This window comes from Toxotes jaculatrix, chromosome 5 (assembly GCF_017976425.1).
Source record: "Toxotes jaculatrix isolate fToxJac2 chromosome 5, fToxJac2.pri, whole genome shotgun sequence".
Classification (NCBI taxonomy): Eukaryota; Metazoa; Chordata; class Actinopteri; family Toxotidae; genus Toxotes; species Toxotes jaculatrix.
In genome coordinates, this window is record NC_054398.1 from 1,579,526 (window position 1) to 1,596,168 (window position 16,643).

The 16,643-nt window shown below is 44.2% G+C and overlaps 1 protein-coding gene and 2 non-coding genes across 3 annotated transcripts; all 3 read left to right on the forward strand.

The window, feature by feature from the left end:
- Nucleotides 1-112: 112 nt before the first annotated feature.
- trnad-guc lies at nt 113-184 on the forward strand. Its single transcript has one exon. It is a non-coding gene; the product is annotated as a tRNA-Asp (tRNA).
- A 782-nt stretch (nt 185-966) lies between these two features.
- trnad-guc lies at nt 967-1,038 on the forward strand. The gene has a single exon. It is a non-coding gene; the product is annotated as a tRNA-Asp (tRNA).
- Nucleotides 1,039-7,925: 6,887 nt separating this feature from the next.
- Nucleotides 7,926-12,476, forward strand: chst1 (carbohydrate (keratan sulfate Gal-6) sulfotransferase 1). Its single transcript, XM_041038682.1, has 5 exons — nt 7,926-8,294; nt 9,462-9,675; nt 9,796-10,022; nt 11,104-11,321; nt 11,927-12,476. Exons 1-5 carry the CDS (start codon nt 7,941-7,943, stop codon nt 12,261-12,263), a joined length of 1,350 nt encoding a protein of 449 aa, XP_040894616.1. The 5' UTR covers nt 7,926-7,940; the 3' UTR covers nt 12,264-12,476.
- Nucleotides 12,477-16,643: the final 4,167 nt, after the last annotated feature.

Below are 16,643 nucleotides of genomic sequence, written 5' to 3' on the forward strand. Positions count from 1 at the left end.
TGTTTACCCACAGCCCTTCAGTCTTAGCAGACCCACAAACTTTGCGCAGCGCAGTAAATGTAGGAACAGTGACACTACTGTGTTGATAAGGCAGGAAGTGATGTTACAGCAGTCCTCGTTAGTATAGTGGACAGTATCTCCGCCTGTCACGCGGAAGACCGGGGTTCGATTCCCCGACGGGGAGTGTTTGTATGTTTTCTACTGATCAGCTTTGTTTTCACCGCAAAGCAAAGGTAATGCAGCAGCATCAACATGTCCTCACTGTCCCACAGAGGCTTAGAGGAGAGTGTCACCTTCCTCTGTAACAACAGGAAGAAATATATGTTCAAATAACTAGAAATAAGTCAACGTTTAAATCAAAGGGGGGAGTTGTAGGTTTCAGCACTGAGGATCACTTCCGCGTTCAAAAAGCTGCAGTTCCTCGGCTGCCGCTGGGGGGCTGGCTCCAGAAGTGAGCAATTCTCCATTGACCCCCATGTTAATGGGTCTCATTTTTCTGTTTAAAAAGTCCGACATTGCATGGACAGAGCAGCTCCGTCAGTAAGCGGCTGCTGTTGTTTGTGTGCTGCTGTAACTGTAAGTGGATAGTGGATGGAGGCAGCGGTGAAAGCCGGTAAATATTAAATATTGCTCCGAGCTAAGTGGGCGGGTTCTCGGCCGGCTGACCCGTAGAGTAACCGCCTTTCCGCCAAAAATCCAAGATGGCGCAGCTCAATGCCCCATTTGGTCACAAAACTGACTCCCCGAAACCAATGGGTGACGTCACGGGTGCTACGTCCATGTCTTATACAGTCTATGGTTTAAATACATGCACAAGGTTACACATTAAACGTTTTCAGAATCCAGTTTTCTGAAGTACAGAGCCAAAGCAAGAAGTGATTTATCATCATCCTCCAACATAAAAAGTGCAGCGCAGTAAACAGCGACACTACTGTGTTGATAAGGAAGGACGTGGTGTTACAGCAGTCCTCGTTAATATAGTGGACAGTATCTCCGCCTGTCACGCGGAAGCCCGGGGTTCGATTCCCCGACGGGGAGTGTTTCTATGTTTTCTACTGATCAGCTGAGTTTTCACTACAAAGTAAAGGTAATGCAGCAGATCTTTCAGAAGGAGGACGATGATTTTGTGCCGACCGTCCGTCGGTGGCGCTCTGTACAGTAATGTCCAAGAGGCCACCATGCCCCCTTGTCACGGTTTGAAATCACCAAATCACCAGACCAACATACATACATACGTACATACATAAAAACCCATTTTCTGCATGTATGAACTTTTGGAGAGAAGAGAAACACCTCTCTCACAGAAAAGACGCAATGGAGCCTGCTGCTATGACAAGCATGGGAGTACAGGTCAGTGGATCATTTACCAACTGGTTTCGGATTTCATCTTCAGTGCAATAACTTCTTTAGTGAACAGAGATGACTGAATGATTTTGAGTCTCAGACGGTTTTTACCGACGCACACTCCGACAGACGTATCCGATCTCCCAAAACACTGCTCAGCGCGCTCCACTACATCTGTCAGTATTTATAGTGAGTGACCTGCGTACAACTCTTTGTTGTCAACAGCTGTTTCTGATTCAGATACTCTCTTACTGTAGTCTGACTGCGTTAAGTTGAGGCCTTCCAGCTCCTCTGGAGTCACTTTTACCAAGAGAAACCCTCGTTAAATACCAACCACAGCATCATCCCATCATAATCACAGCTCCAGCCTCTGCAGGGGCCAGTTACTACCCAATAACACGGTGTAGAGAGCTGGTTAACTAGCTCCACAAGTCTCAGTTACCTACAGTATTTACCTGCACTGATACAGATTCACATGTAGTACATAAAACCATATCATGATACAGCTCAGCCTCAGCGAATCAGAGGGAACAGGAAACTCGTTAGGTAACACCAAAGTTATTGGGAAGCTGCAAAAAACACATCAGTGACACGTGGTGCGATGCAGCTTAGGGAACATTTTTATGAATTTTATCCAGCTCCCAGAAGCTTCCACAAAAACGATTAACTGGTTCCTCTCTCTAAGATCCAGATAATTAGTGCACCTGCTCCTTTAATGTGCACATAGGAACGAGAGTGTTGTTTAGAGACAGAAGGAGGGAGGTGGAGGGGGAAGGGGCGCTGGGTAGGGGGGGGGGGGGGGTAAAAAGAGAGAGAGAGAGAGAGAGGATGTAGCGCGGTGGAGATCGATGGAGCGTTACAGAGACCGGTTCCGTTCACCGTCATGTCATGTAGTCCAGCAGCCTGTTGATGCGGACGTGACCGCCGCTCGTCGCGGTTTCTGAGACGTTCGTTGCGGTTATCCTGGGATTGTGGGGTTGCCTCCCGTCCTCGGCGTCATGTCCTCATCCCGCCTGTGTGGACCGCAGACAGACGCAGGTCGATGTTCGCCCCAGCGGCGGAGGCGCACAGCAGCATTATCATGTCTCCGCCGCGGCCAGCCCGCCGCCTCCTGCTGACGGAGACAACACAGATGAGAGGTAACTACGCAAACCGACTGGCCGGGAGAGGCGTGAGTGTCTGCGGTGCTCGGGGGGGGGAGCAGGCTCTGTGGATGTGGTGGGAAGGACGACACGGCGACAACAGAGCCAGCGTTAACTAACATTCAGCGGCGATGTGAGGACAGATAGGAGCTAACAGGATGTCTCTGATATGTCTCTGATGTAGTGACATGATGACAGGCTGGGTTAGCTCCTGCTGTGTTGTGCTAATATGTAGTTGTCACTGGATTATTATCATGGATAGATACCTTAGAGATAGATAGACAGACAGACAGACAGACAGACAGATAGACAGATAGACAGACTTACTGACAGACAGAAATGCAATTTATTATAATTCACCCCTTTGATTAATAAGCCTTGGGCCCAGTGAAATAGCCAGGGATTCATTTGGGTGTGTGTGTATGCGTGTATGCGAGTGTGTGTGTGTGTGTGTGTGTCTGTGGAGGTGGGGGGTGTGGGGCAAGTTATTTCACAATTTAGAAAATGAACATTTTGAGCAGCTGATTTCCTCCATTTTATTTGAACTCACACTCAGTTTTGATGTTCTTGTACTTCAGTATTAATATTAATACTCAAGTGGAAAAAAATGGACATTTTCATTTTATGCTGCTTTATAATTGTATACTATTTATTAGGACTAGAACAAATGTGTTCAATGGGCCTTGGAATATTTTTAAAACTACACTTATAATACAAATATATTAAGTGAAATATAATATCACAGTATATCTTACAAGTCAAACAGTGAAACAGAAATTCGATATCTCAACTGTGCAACAGTACTTTGCTTATAGAAAATTAAATATTAAAGCACTGAAAAATTCCCACAAACAACAAAAAGTAGTGCCCATAACATGCACACTGCTTTCTGCCAAAAATGCACAATCAGTGCAGTTCACAGGATTTTAGAAATATTGAGTTCATGAGTGTAAGAAAATTACATTCTGACAACTCTACACCTGTTAGTAATGAGCTACAAGTGTCCCAGAAATCAATTTACTACGACTGTCTGCATGCTGAGGTTTTATCCAAGTGAATGCTGATGAGGCCAAATTGTTATTGGACTGTTCTGCACAGTCAGAAAAACAACTTATTCATTTTTCATTCGTCTTTCAGGTCCGACAGTGGTCAATAGTGACTGTCTGCACCAAAAAAGCGCACACAAACCTGACTTTTTGCAATAATGTAAATATATACCTTTAGTTACTGCAGCTCAGATTTTCAGTTTTTGTTTTCAAATGAAGTAAAAAAAAAAATGACAGAAAACATAAAGAGGACTGAAGGAATTATTATATCTGCGTCAGCTTTTCGAACCTAGTCCACTTTGGCAGATTTAACTTAAACGGAAGTCTTGTTAAAACAACGTTAGAGCGCCGAGTGAATTGCGCAGACGCAGCGCATGCGCAGAATCTCACTCATACTCCATGAACTTGGAATGACGGGATTAAGCGTGGCGTGGCGTAAGTTTGGTACGCACGAGGACCGTGGACTGCGGCGGAATCAGGAATTTAGTGGTGACATCCGAGTAATTATTCGAGTAAGTATGTTTTTCTAATTCAGTCTGTGGACTTGGAATGTCAGCATGCTGTTAGAAAGTGATGTTGACGCTGTTAGTTTACATTATTCGCCAAAATATGAGCAATGTGTTAGCTAACATCAGCTAGCTAGCTAATTAGCATGACGCTAGCTAGCGGTAATACATTCCTGCATTACCTCCCTTGCGAGCAGCACTGTTAGCAGTGATACACTGTGCATGTCAGAGTGGCGCACTTATGTGGACACACACACAAGGTGGGATGTGGTTGACTGTCAGCAGCCGGCGACTGCTACAGTGTGCAGGCTAACAGCAAACTGTGGGAGAGAGTGAGCAGGTGAGTCTGCTGTGTGGGCGGACAGGTGGGCCGATCGGCGCAGAGCAGGGTGAGCAGTATATACTGTGAATGTAAATGTATATGTATATTGTGAGCCAGAGTTTGTGATATAATACACCACGTAAGAAGTAAATGGAAATGGGTTTAATTTCACCTGGGCTTAAAACTTTGGTGCTCTTGGTGCTCAAGGCACTCTTCAACTAGTAACATTAGTTTTGCAAGCATTTCATTTGAGAAATACCAGATTTTTTTTCAACTGTTCTTCCATGCAGTCAGTGTTGTTATTTTAACTGAAATGTTGATTCCTGTTTATTTTCACTGAGTTGTAACATTGTGCTTTAGAATTAGATTTCACGACTTTAACAGAGCGTCACGAGGTGATGTTAGGGTCAGGAATTAAAGACAAATTGCAGCCAGCTCAGAGAAATACAGAGTTTGATCTAATCAGTATCATTGCATTGTTCATACAACAGATCTGTTCATATTTCTATGAAGCAGTGACCAGACCTGTAGGAGTTTGAGAAACTAAAAGTGTGCATTCTGTACGTATTCTAGTTCCATTTTCTAACCACAGGTCTGGTGATTGTGTTATTGCAGAACGTCTCCGTGTGGAAGAACATTTCTGAGGTTAAAGGCTGAACCTTCTGCATTTATCTGTGGCTCTTCAGTAGTGCTGAGTACAAAATATTTGAACCACAAGACCTTGTTACTCTAGATTTGCAGGGTGTTTTTGTCTCATATATGTGAAGGTGACTCCTCAGTGTGCGGTGTCAGAATAACTTTACGAATATCAGACTCTGTTCAGGAGTTTAAAAGTGAAATAAAGGGACAGGGTGAGGTGTCAGGTGACTTCAGACTACAATACAAGGAGATGGATTTTGATGAGTTTGTAAACCTGACATCCACCTCAGACATTCAAAACAAGGCTGCGATCAAAGTGATTTACCTTCAAAGTGCCTTATCTACACTTAAACCATGCCTCTCTCCACGGGCTTCCAGCCTGGATATGGATTTCATATCACCCGTGGACATACTCTCATCTTCTGAGTTGGTGTCATCGTCATCCCTCAGATCTGAGCCATGGGCAGATGACTTTCCTGTGCCCAAGTTTGTCTGTGTACTAGAGGCCATTATTTATTGTGTTGATAAATAATATGGATGTATATTAATATATTGCTTAGATTGACATTATGCTTTGTTTCTATGAACAGTGGCTAATATAGTGTATCTATCATTATGATATATATGTACGTGCAAAAGATAAATTACCCCTAGTAATTATGAAATGCTTACCTTACAGGTATTTCTTGGGGTTTTAGAACATGTAGCATGAAATGAAAGCGTGCTCCACTATGTCAAAGTAAAATCAATCCAAACACTACCTGTACTTAAAAATGGCATTAAGACAGGTAGAAGTATGAAGCCTCATGCTAAAAACTGGGAGTCTGAACAGTTTGCTTGTGCAGTGATCCATCTCTAGTGTTGATTGCTGCTCAGTATGATAATTTTATAACTCTCTTACACATTTCCCTTGTTCTTTGCTGCAGAATGGCGCTATTGAAACAAGAAGAGCCTGCGTCCTGACAGCGCTAGTTGTTTTCCTCAGTGAAGACCCTGAAGACCTCATAAGGGAGTACCTTTTACGTATTTTGGTCTCTGCTTTGCATAGAATTATTCTCTGGAGACTGAAGGAGTGATCGCTGTTTGTACTTTGTAGAGCTGTTTCTGAACAAACTAATATAATAATAAAAGAAGGAGCAGGTCACCCAGTGCAGCAGCGTGTGACTCATGGGCTTGATTTTTAATAGTTTATGGACAACAACTGAGGTCTGCTGCTCAGAAGAATAAGATATATCAGACATTGGATACACACACATACACAGAACTTAGTAGCAGATCAGTTCATTGTTGGACTTATTGACAGTAAGACATATACAGACACAGACTCTAACACAGAAGGATAAAAGCCTTTCTTCCATTCTCACTAATATAATTAACAGCAGTTTGTGGTCTGCTCTTTGAGTGTGTAATGTTATGGATGGTGATTTGTAAAACCCTTTTTCATATCCATGGTTGACAACAGATACCAAGATACTGACAGCAGATAATATCAAAACTAGAAAAGCTTATTGTTGACGAGACCGAAAGAAACAATGAATGTATGATATTAACAAGTATTGTGTCTGTCTCCAAAGCCGGATTTGTCTTATTCCTTTGTGCTGCGGTCTCATTATAGTTGGTTTGGTCTTTTGATAGAATTTGTTGACTGTATGAAGAATATAGAAAATAGATTAGAGCTAACCCACTGAGGTAACTTACTCTGTTAGAGTGAAATGGGTCCCATTTTCTATGTATTTACTCTTTAGTGAACATTGTAAAACATTGTGAAGAAGAATGTAAGAAGATGAAAGATGCTGATATAAATCAGTCTTTATAGATCTCTGATTGTTTACTTTTGGTGCTATATTGTGTTTCATTGGTAATAAAAGAACATTTTGACAGAACCAAAGTAGTGTGACGTAACTTTACTGAACTACGCTGTGTGGGAAACGTTGACATTCTTGGGTTTAGGAAGTTCATCATAACAGTGAAAACCAGATAAGTAAAACAAATCCAGTGGTTGCCACAGTTATTTAAATCAGTTAAGCAGCTGGACCTACAAAGTGTAGATTAGTTGGTCTTGTTAAATACAGTGCAGCGACAGCAAGTGACAGCTACAACACAGTTAAGTTACATTTACCCAAGTTCTCGTGTTGGAATTAACACTGTTAAGTAAAGCAAAAGAAACAGCATTATGTTGAATTTGTGTTGGTCAGCGTTGTTAGTCGGACACCGACCTATTAATTAAATCCAAGTTAATGAGATAATGTTGGAATTGCCCAGTACAGGCACAGTGGTTACAGTTAAATGAGTTATTACCATTTCAGTAGCATTTAATTAGATCCTACACGACTCAGTTGGAAACTGTTTATATAACTGGATTAAGTAAATCCAACAAATTATTATTTTGGGTGTAGGTTGGGTAATAGGCTCGTGGTCAATGACACATTGTCTGGCTGGCAGTGGGCGGGACTTATTAATTAGCTCAGAGGCCCAGGTGTAATAAGGCTCTTGGATGGCGTTGTTGGGTGGGAGCGATTGTTGGTCTGTACCTGTGTAACCCCTCATATTTGTCTGACAGCTGTTAAGCCGACTCCCTTCAGCTTTGTTTCCCTTTGCCCTCAACAACAAACGTGAACAAACATCCTCAGTGAGCTGTGTCTGGGCTGGCTGCTCAGGAAGGAGTGCCTCAGCCTGAGCTCAACCCCAAAATAACCCAAAGCCAGTCAGCTTCTTCACACATGCTCCAACTGTCTCTCTGCTGTGTGCTGCTGGGTGTGTTGTGTACAGTGGGTTTATCAGAGCTATTAACTGAGAACAGCCTGGAAACAAGGTCGATGAGAGCAGTAAGAAGAGCAGCAGACAGCAGTCTTTATCTTTTTTTTCATTCTCCTCATGTCTTTCTGTCTTTGTCCCTTTGGCAGACAGTGCCGTGGCTTCCTGATCCATCTCTTTAGCCATCATGCAGTGCTCGTGGAAGTCCATGGTGCTGCTAGCATTAGCCTCCATAGCCATCCAGTACACAGCCATCCGCACCTTCTCCACCAAGCCCTTAAGCCTGCTGTGCTCTGTGGGCCTGGCACCCCCAGGCCACCCTGCCAACTGCAGCCTCAAAGATCTGACACGACTGGGACAGGAGACGCTCGAGGTCTCGGACCGAGGCTGTGATGAGATCCTCTCCCAAACCCCAACCTCCCCCTCCCCCTCCCTCTCCCTCCCCTCGTATAATGCCAGCAAGAGAACCCACATCCTCATTCTGGCCACCACACGGAGCGGATCTTCCTTTGTGGGTCAGCTGTTCAACCAGCATCCAGAGGTTAGAATGTCAGGTGGACACAAATGACCCATTTGATAGCAAATAAATCATCAACATCAAAAAATACAGACATTACAAATATATTCTGTCTCTTTTGATCATCTTAGAGATGTGTCTAAAACGTGTGAGTCCATCTGCATTGTTGGGAAAGATCTGTTTATGTGCATGTCAGAGCAAAAATCAAGTTATACATTATCCTCTCACAACCATGATCAGATCAACCTATCAGGCTAAAATAAACCGCTGGGCTCTCTGGATCCCCCGTTGGGTTAGGGCCATTTGGTTAGACAATGTATTTAGGATCATTTACCGAGTAAATGTGAACCCATTATAAGACAGGCAATGATGCAAGACTTCAGGTCTTTATCACTTCATTTGGTTATATGCTTTAGTGGGACGTAATGCTAAATATATGGAGGAGCAATCAGGTCTGAGCAGTGTTGTGACTTATTATGAAGATTTAAGATATTATTTGACTTACAGTCAGTATTAAGGAACATACTGTATTTCACAAAGTAGATCAGTGTAGTACTTTACTAATTACCTGTAACAATTATGAACTGAGTACGTCCAAAGCTAACAGCAGAGACACAACAGTAAAGATGTGGTGCTTGGACTGTTAGTGATTCAGTTCACCAAACGTCACACAGTGAATCTGGGAGCTTGTAGGCCTCAATGGTGTGGGGACCCACTGCATTTGTCAGCCTTACCTCGTTGGTAACCCAGCCTGGCTGATAGAGAAGAGAGCGTCAGAGTTTCTTTCTTCAGAGGAGCAGCCATCTGCGTAGCAGTCTATCAGTCAGGTCAGACAGAGGACAGAGCACAATGAGACACATGACAGGCCACCAGGGCTGGTATGTATGAAGCTTTCCACAGTAAAACATTGGTCTCAAAGTGAGTAAAAATTCTCAGAATAATGTCATTTTGCACTTTGTTCTTAGAATTAAGAGTAAACATCTCAGCTGCTGCATTACATACACACACAGCCTGGGTGGCACTGTGTTCAGTCAGCTCAGCACTGACTGAGTGGCATTGATGAGTAAGATGTGACAGCACCCACTGAAATATGATGGTGTCCAAAGAGGAACTTAAAATTTTATAGATTGCTGCTGGAAAGGTCTGTTACAGAGTTTGTGGAAGTGTAATGTGTTATTTTTCATTTCCCAGGTCTTCTACCTGTTTGAGCCTCTGTACCACGTCCAGCTGGCGCTGCTTCCTCGACTGGCGCAGAGTCGGAACCTGGCTGAGAGGAGGGTAATGCTGGGAGCGGCCAGAGACCTGCTGAGGTCTCTGTACCACTGCCGCCTCAATAGTCTGGAGAGTTACATTCGACCCCGTCCTGCTAACCACTCCACCGACAAGCTGTTCAGACGAGGAGCTAGTGAGGGACTTTGTCTTTCATTCACATAATCATGTTGATACAACAGTAATGTTTGATGGATGTGGCTGTTTTTCCAGTGCATTGTTCCAGTGTGGTATACTGTATGTGTCCTGTCTGTAGGTCGGTCTCTGTGCTCCCCTCCTGTATGTGAGGCTCCTCTGGGCCCAGAGGAGCAGAGCCTGGTGCTGGCTGACGAGGGGGAGTGTGTGAAGAGATGTGGGCCGCTCAATGTGTCGCTGGCTGCTGATGCCTGCAGAGCAAAGCGCCACGCGGCCATCAAGACGGTGCGGATTCCCCACATCAGCGACCTTAGAGCGCTGATTGAGGACCCGAGACTCAACCTGAAGGTAGAGAGTTCTAATTACACAGATACCTCATCCTCATTGCTGCTGTCCTCACCGTCCTCTCTGCCGTCAGGAACAGGCAAAGCTTTGCCAGAAAACTTACAAACATCAACCCAAGAAAGATGCACGTGTAAACTGGCCAGTCCACTATATCACAACAACAGAAGAGTAGATGGAGTCATAAACATGCATCGAACAGCTCTTCACTAGCTGAGTATGCGGTTGACTGGATGATGGAAGGTTAGGTGGCCAGTCAATGCAGTGCTAAATTGGTATGGATTGAACATGTAGTGACAACAGCCGCAGTCCCCCAGAGATACCCCGAACACATGTACAGACACATGGACACGTAATAAATCCAATACAGGCTCACGGTGTGTAGTGTTGTGTCAGCGTTGCTGCTCTCTCTCTCATCTGATGCAGCATTATGTAATAAGTGTAGCTACGCTGGCTCGGCTAGCTGAGCATCACAGACGCGTCCTGTGACAGTCTAACAGTCTTGGAAGATGGTGAATTGGATGGTTAATGTGTTTTGTTCACCTCTGTTTAATCACATGCTGTGTCATGTGTTAGCCACAATAGAAAAAAATATGCAACAGTGCAGCAGCTTACACTTTAGCCTACTGTACTACTGTGCTGCCTTGGACCATTATTTTGAAAGAGTGGAATAGAAAGGCTTTATTTCTCCCTGGTTTGAATGGAGGCAGGATAAAAACCAGTCGTATGTTTGTTTACATGATTAAGCCTGCTGACTCTGAATGAAGCTCTGTGGTTGGCAGTGGTCCCACAGCCACTCCAGTTAAGTACGTTTAACTTGAAAATCTATGGTCCTTTAAATATTAAAATAAAATGATCATCTGACAAAAACAGCATCTCCAGCAGTTTTCTCAGACCTGGCTGTAGCAAACTGGACTCATTCTTTAATTTGACTCTTCTTATTACTTCCACTGAAGCACCACTGCAGGTATTACTGCTGCCATCACTGTCAATATTCCCTCAGCCTCCATATCCAGGGACATCTGTACTGTTGCTGGCATTGTAAGCACAGTGTGTGTGTCATTCATGTGTCATTCACCGTCATCAGGTGGTCCAGCTCGTTCGAGATCCACGCGGCATCCTGGCGTCTCGTATTGAGACATTCCGAGACACTTACAGGCTGTGGCGTCTGTGGAGAGCGACGGGACGTCGACCCCACAACCTGGACCTGGGACAGATTAACAGTGTGTGTGAGGACTTTCTCAGGTCTGTGTCCACGGGTCTGGCCAGACCCGCCTGGCTGAGAGGGAGGTACATGCTGCTCAGGTGAGAAGGACAGGGATAATATATAACATGAACCACTGTGATCCATTCATGTTCACCTGCAGGGCTGTTTGTCCGTTAGTGGTTAGTTTGAACGTCTGAACCAGGAGGCGCCATGTCTGTTTCTGCTTTAACAGATATTGTTGATACATTAGATGTGGATTCGCCCTAAAAAGGATGTTTGTTGATTTTTGGTATCCCATACTGTTTTCATAATGCTTGTGGCTAAAGGGGTGTAGGCATAGTATGTTTGATATAACATGGCTCGTTAAGTTAGTGGTTATGATGGCCTCATTTTTCAGGCTGGGCTGTAGGCTGTACAGTCTGATGTTGTCCAATCTGATGTTGTCCAGTCTGATGTTGTCCAGTCAGTGTGGTAGTATGGAAGTTCACAGCATGTCTCCTAGACTCTGGCTTCACCAGCTGAGAGTCTTGAGGCTTAGACACAGTTTCCACAGATACTGTACGTCCCAGCATTTTGGACGTATGTACGATTTTCAGCTGCTTAAATGTCATGTAACGTTCATAGGTACTGACCAACAACTTAGTCTGTCTTTTTAGTCCTGTCTTACTGAATCCTCCTCTGTCCCTTCCTCTTCTTTGCTCAGGTATGAAGACTTGGCCAGGTTTCCTCTCCAGAAGACCAGAGAGCTCTACAGTTTCCTTGGTCTGGTTCTGGACCACAGTGTGGAGGACTGGATCGTCAACAACACCCGGGGCAGCAGTGACCTGTCGTCCCGGCAGAAGTTCACCACAGTCCGGGACTCTGCTGCTAACGCAGAGAACTGGAGGGTGAAGCTGTCCTTCGACATGGTGGTTTACACTCAGACTGCCTGCCAACCGCTTCTGGAGCTCCTTGGATACAAGTCAGTCTTCCACCTACGAGAACTGAGGAACCTCTCTCACTCTTTGGTGGAGGACAGGACGTTCCACCCGTTTTTATAAGCAGTAAGAAACCGACAGGAGAGGACAGGACTGTGGTTTCAGGAGCAGAGATTATGTCCAAGTTGTGTGGCTGATTTGAATGTCCTCACAGTGTCTGGTGGAGGAAGTGCTGCGTCCTTTCCAGTGGTATCAGTGTTACTCGGGGACCTGGGGAGGTCAGGCAACCTTGTATTTCTTCATTGATTTGCCCCTTTAGCAATCAGCTACCTCAGTTCCAGCCCTTTCTCCTTTTAGGTTTCGATAACGATGATTATGCTGTAACATCAGTGGATGTCAGAGTCTGGGATTATTTATCAAAGGGGATGGAAACAGTCGGCTCTTGCCGTCCGTGTGTTGGATGTGGGAGGAATGAGAAGGCTGGTCGTCATGTTCTGGCTCATCATCGTGCGCTCTGATTCGATCATTTAATCACAGCGCAGCGTTTCACCGTGTGAGGACGAGGTTTTCTCCGTTTGTGATTAGAATCAGAACAGGATATCGCTTCATCGCGCTGTATCAGGAAACTCATTCTTCAAATTCATTTTTTGATTTTTAGGTTTCATAGTTTTCATATGATCATTGCAGAGAGAGCAACATGTTCCACAGTGAACTGTCACACCATCACAGACCAAAATGCTGTTTCTCCATTTTATTATTGATCATTGTTGAAATGAGTTCATGGAGGATGTCATGATTTGTTGTGCAGCTGTACAATATGAATCTTTAGTAGTTTCTCAGTGTCTAATGAAACGTGTTTGAGTTTCCCTGATCATAGGTCTAACATCGTACTAACCTTATATACATTAATATGTACATTCATTCAGGACTGGGCTAAACCAGAGTATTATGAATATTATTAAACCTTTTCAAGTTTTTTTTTATTTTCAGGTCAAACAATAGAAAACAGGAATTTCAGCATGTTTTACTCGATGAATACAGAGTTTTTGTTCTTATTAGAAACTGTGTGAAACTAAAGATGTGGGGCATTGAAGCTAATGTACGTATTATCATCATACTTCATATCTGTGTTCACATCCTTAGACAGCCTTTAAATCAAGACAGCGATAGATATTTCTGCTTAGTCTCACTCAAAGCAAGAAATAAAAGTCCATCAAATCAAAGTGATATGTCACCTGGAAGCTGAATGATTTGGTACTGAAGACGTCTTGTTGTGTTGTGTCTTGGTGAGTCTTTCTGATGCTGATGTAGGGACGGATCCATCTTCAGATCCAAACTTGTGCCTCCAGCGTTCTGTCTCCTGTCCCTCTGTCTCTGGGTCGGGTGTCCTCATGGTCCCGCTTCAGCATCTCTTCCTCTACTAAGCTACACACATTTGCAGGTTCTCCGTCACTGTTACTGTTCGGTGAGAGGCTGCCTGTAACCCAGGGCTTTGCTGCTCGTCACAGCTGCGGTGATGGTCTCTGATGAGAGAACTGGCCTTTCCAGAGATGGGAGATTTTTTTCTGTCTCCAGAAACAGGGAGGTTGCTCTGGTACCTGTCCTAGTGTCTGACATTAGTGGGATCCCTGCTGTTCGTGATCGTCCCTCTGACCTGGTCTCTGGCTCCTGTGGCTGAGAACACTGTGATCTTTTCACTGATGGATGTTGTGTTTCTCAGTAAAGGGAGAGCACAACCACAATGAACCACAATGAACCACAACTGAAGTGAGTGTGTGGCAGTGAAGTTCTGAGCTGCCTGTCTTTGATTACTCAGCTTCTCTCTGGTGACGTCCTCTGTACAGCATTCTGTTTGCTGATGCTGAGTTTTGGAGGGAAAGCTGTGGGACCATAGGGTCGTGTCAGGTTGTTCTTTCTAATTCACAGACTAGCTGAAGTGTCCAGTCTCTCTGTCCCCCCTCTCAGGTCCCCTGGAATCCCACGTCTCACTGGCCCAGACACACAGTGATGTCAGGAACAGACAGTAGACTGTTACAGTTGGCTGTGACCTTCTCATCAGATTTCTGGCTGATAACTGAGCCAGTGACCTTTTTTTCCCTCTTGGACACAACAGACATGAAGTTTTCTGCCAGTTCAGTAGCTCTGGTGTGACTTTAACTTTCATTCTCACAGGGTCATCGGGATGTGGAGTGAAGCCTGTGTTCTCTCTGACATGTCCCTCCATGTTCTCCTCCACCTTTCTGTCCCCCCGTCCCCCTGTGCTCTCTTGTCTCTTGTCCATTCTCGTCTGCTGTACCATCCCTTCCTCATGGTTCTGTTCTAAATTTGGTTTCTTTGTCAGAAAGACGTCTGAAGTGTTCTGTGCTGCCTGTTTTCTGTGGGGACAGACACTGTGAAACATCAGTGTGTTGATACAGTAGCTCACTGTAAATTAGGTGTGGAGCTTTTATATCGTTGTGCTTTGCTGAATGAATAATAAATCATAAGAACTTTATTAGAGCAGCTGTGGAAATAAAAGAGTAAGAGCACGTTGAGCTGACGCCATTTGAAAATGTGACTTTAGAGCTTGTATATTAATAATACAATCTGTTTGTTTAAAATGACTAACATTTAGAATTCATATGTTTTGAATAACATTTTTTTTCTCCACCCAGTTTTGCCAAAGGGCCGGGGTCATACCTCTGAGTCCGCCCCCCAGCCGTCATCCTCTCCCTCCAGTCAGCTCAGATAATCCACCCCCCTGATCCACATGGCTAACAGCTGTTATCAGAAATGAAGCACGTCACAGTGAAATGGCATCTTTAAATGTCATCGTCTGATTTTATTTTTTTCTTTCTATCCCAAACCTGGCTCACAGCTGATTAAAATAACTTCCTGGAAGTTTGTCCTCATATCAACACAACGTCCAACACGTTTGTCTTTACAAAATTCCACAGCTGAAATTTGAATTTGATGATGTTACACCAATCGTAGCTTCCTCTCATTGACTCCTTATCCAGGTGAGGGTCAGGCTTTGATTTCAGGTGAGGTCTAAAAGCTCACACCCCTTCATACCCGTCTGATCTCCTTCAGCCTCACCCTCCATCCCTCGCTCTGCTCTCAGAGTGCAGGCTTCCAATCTGTTAGACAGTGTCTCAGTGAATCTGTTATCACTTGAAGTCAGTGTTCGACCTGCTGATGAGATTACTGTAAACTTTCTGAAAACCACGGAATCTCATGAATCCTCTTTTTATTCCTCCGTTCCTCCCCCTGTTTTCTCCTCCCTGTTCTCTCTCTCCAGTCAGACTCTCTGTGCTGTTGATACTGATGCTTTATTTCAAGACGTTTGAATCCTCGATCCTCGTCCTCCAGGAGTCCCGGCCTCTTCCTTTTCTCTGTCCCTCCTTGTCCGTATGGTTTTCTGTCTCACGTCCCCCTCCCAGGTCTTCATGGTGGAGAGGAGGTCATGTGGCTCAGGTCTGTTCTGTTGGATGATGCCTTGAAGTTGCTTGATGTCCTCCCAAATCATATTCCTCATACATATTCATAATCTATCTATAATTTAATGTTCTTTCCTTCTTAAAATGAATTTTTGGGAGAAGTGTTTCCTTTATCCAAAGTGTGGGTCTGAGGACAGAGGCAATTCTATGCTGCACAGACTGTGTGACACTGAGCCACACAATACAAATAAAAACAGTCTTGACTTTACGTGACAGAAAACACTGCTGTTTTTATTTTACAGAATATCATCAGAAGTATCCCATTTGCAAAAATAATTCTATGATACATAAAATTGCTTCGTCTGAAAAGTCTCATCCTAACAGAGTCTGCAGGTCTCAAACTGTGAGAAAGAGAAGGAGGGAGAAAGAGAAGAGTTCAGGCTGAAGGTAACACGAAGGAGAGAGAGAGAGGAGAGCCTATAGTGTGTGTGAAACACCATTCTGAGACATGCAGCAGACCTACAGGGATTTTTTTTCCCTTTCTTATAAAACTGTAGCTTCACAGCAACAGTGCAGTTACAAAATTCAAACAAATGCAAACAGAGTTTGGTCTTTACACCACACACGGTGCCGTCACATCATGAGGGACATGTCAGCCACACGTCGGAAAAAAGTTTCTCCTGCTGTCACACATCGCTCTGCAGCTGATTCCTGTCTTTCTTTATGACTCCCAAAGTACAGACAGACAGACAGACAGAGACACAGACACACAGACAGACAGACAGACAGACAGACAGACAGAGACACAGACACACAGACAGACAGACAGACAGACAGAGACACAGACACACAGACAGAGAGACAAATAGAGCTGTGGTATTCTGTGAGCTCATCAAGCTGCTGTGGCTTATGTGTTCTGAAATGTTTCATCTTCATACATGAAGAGCCGCTTGCTCGCCTGTGGACATATTTCAGATTTGCATGTTCTGCTGTGTGTTTACTTAAAGATTCTCCAGGTTACACAAACAAGTGATTGGCATTAATGAATTGGAGCGTATGAGAGGAACACTGTAACTGTAACATG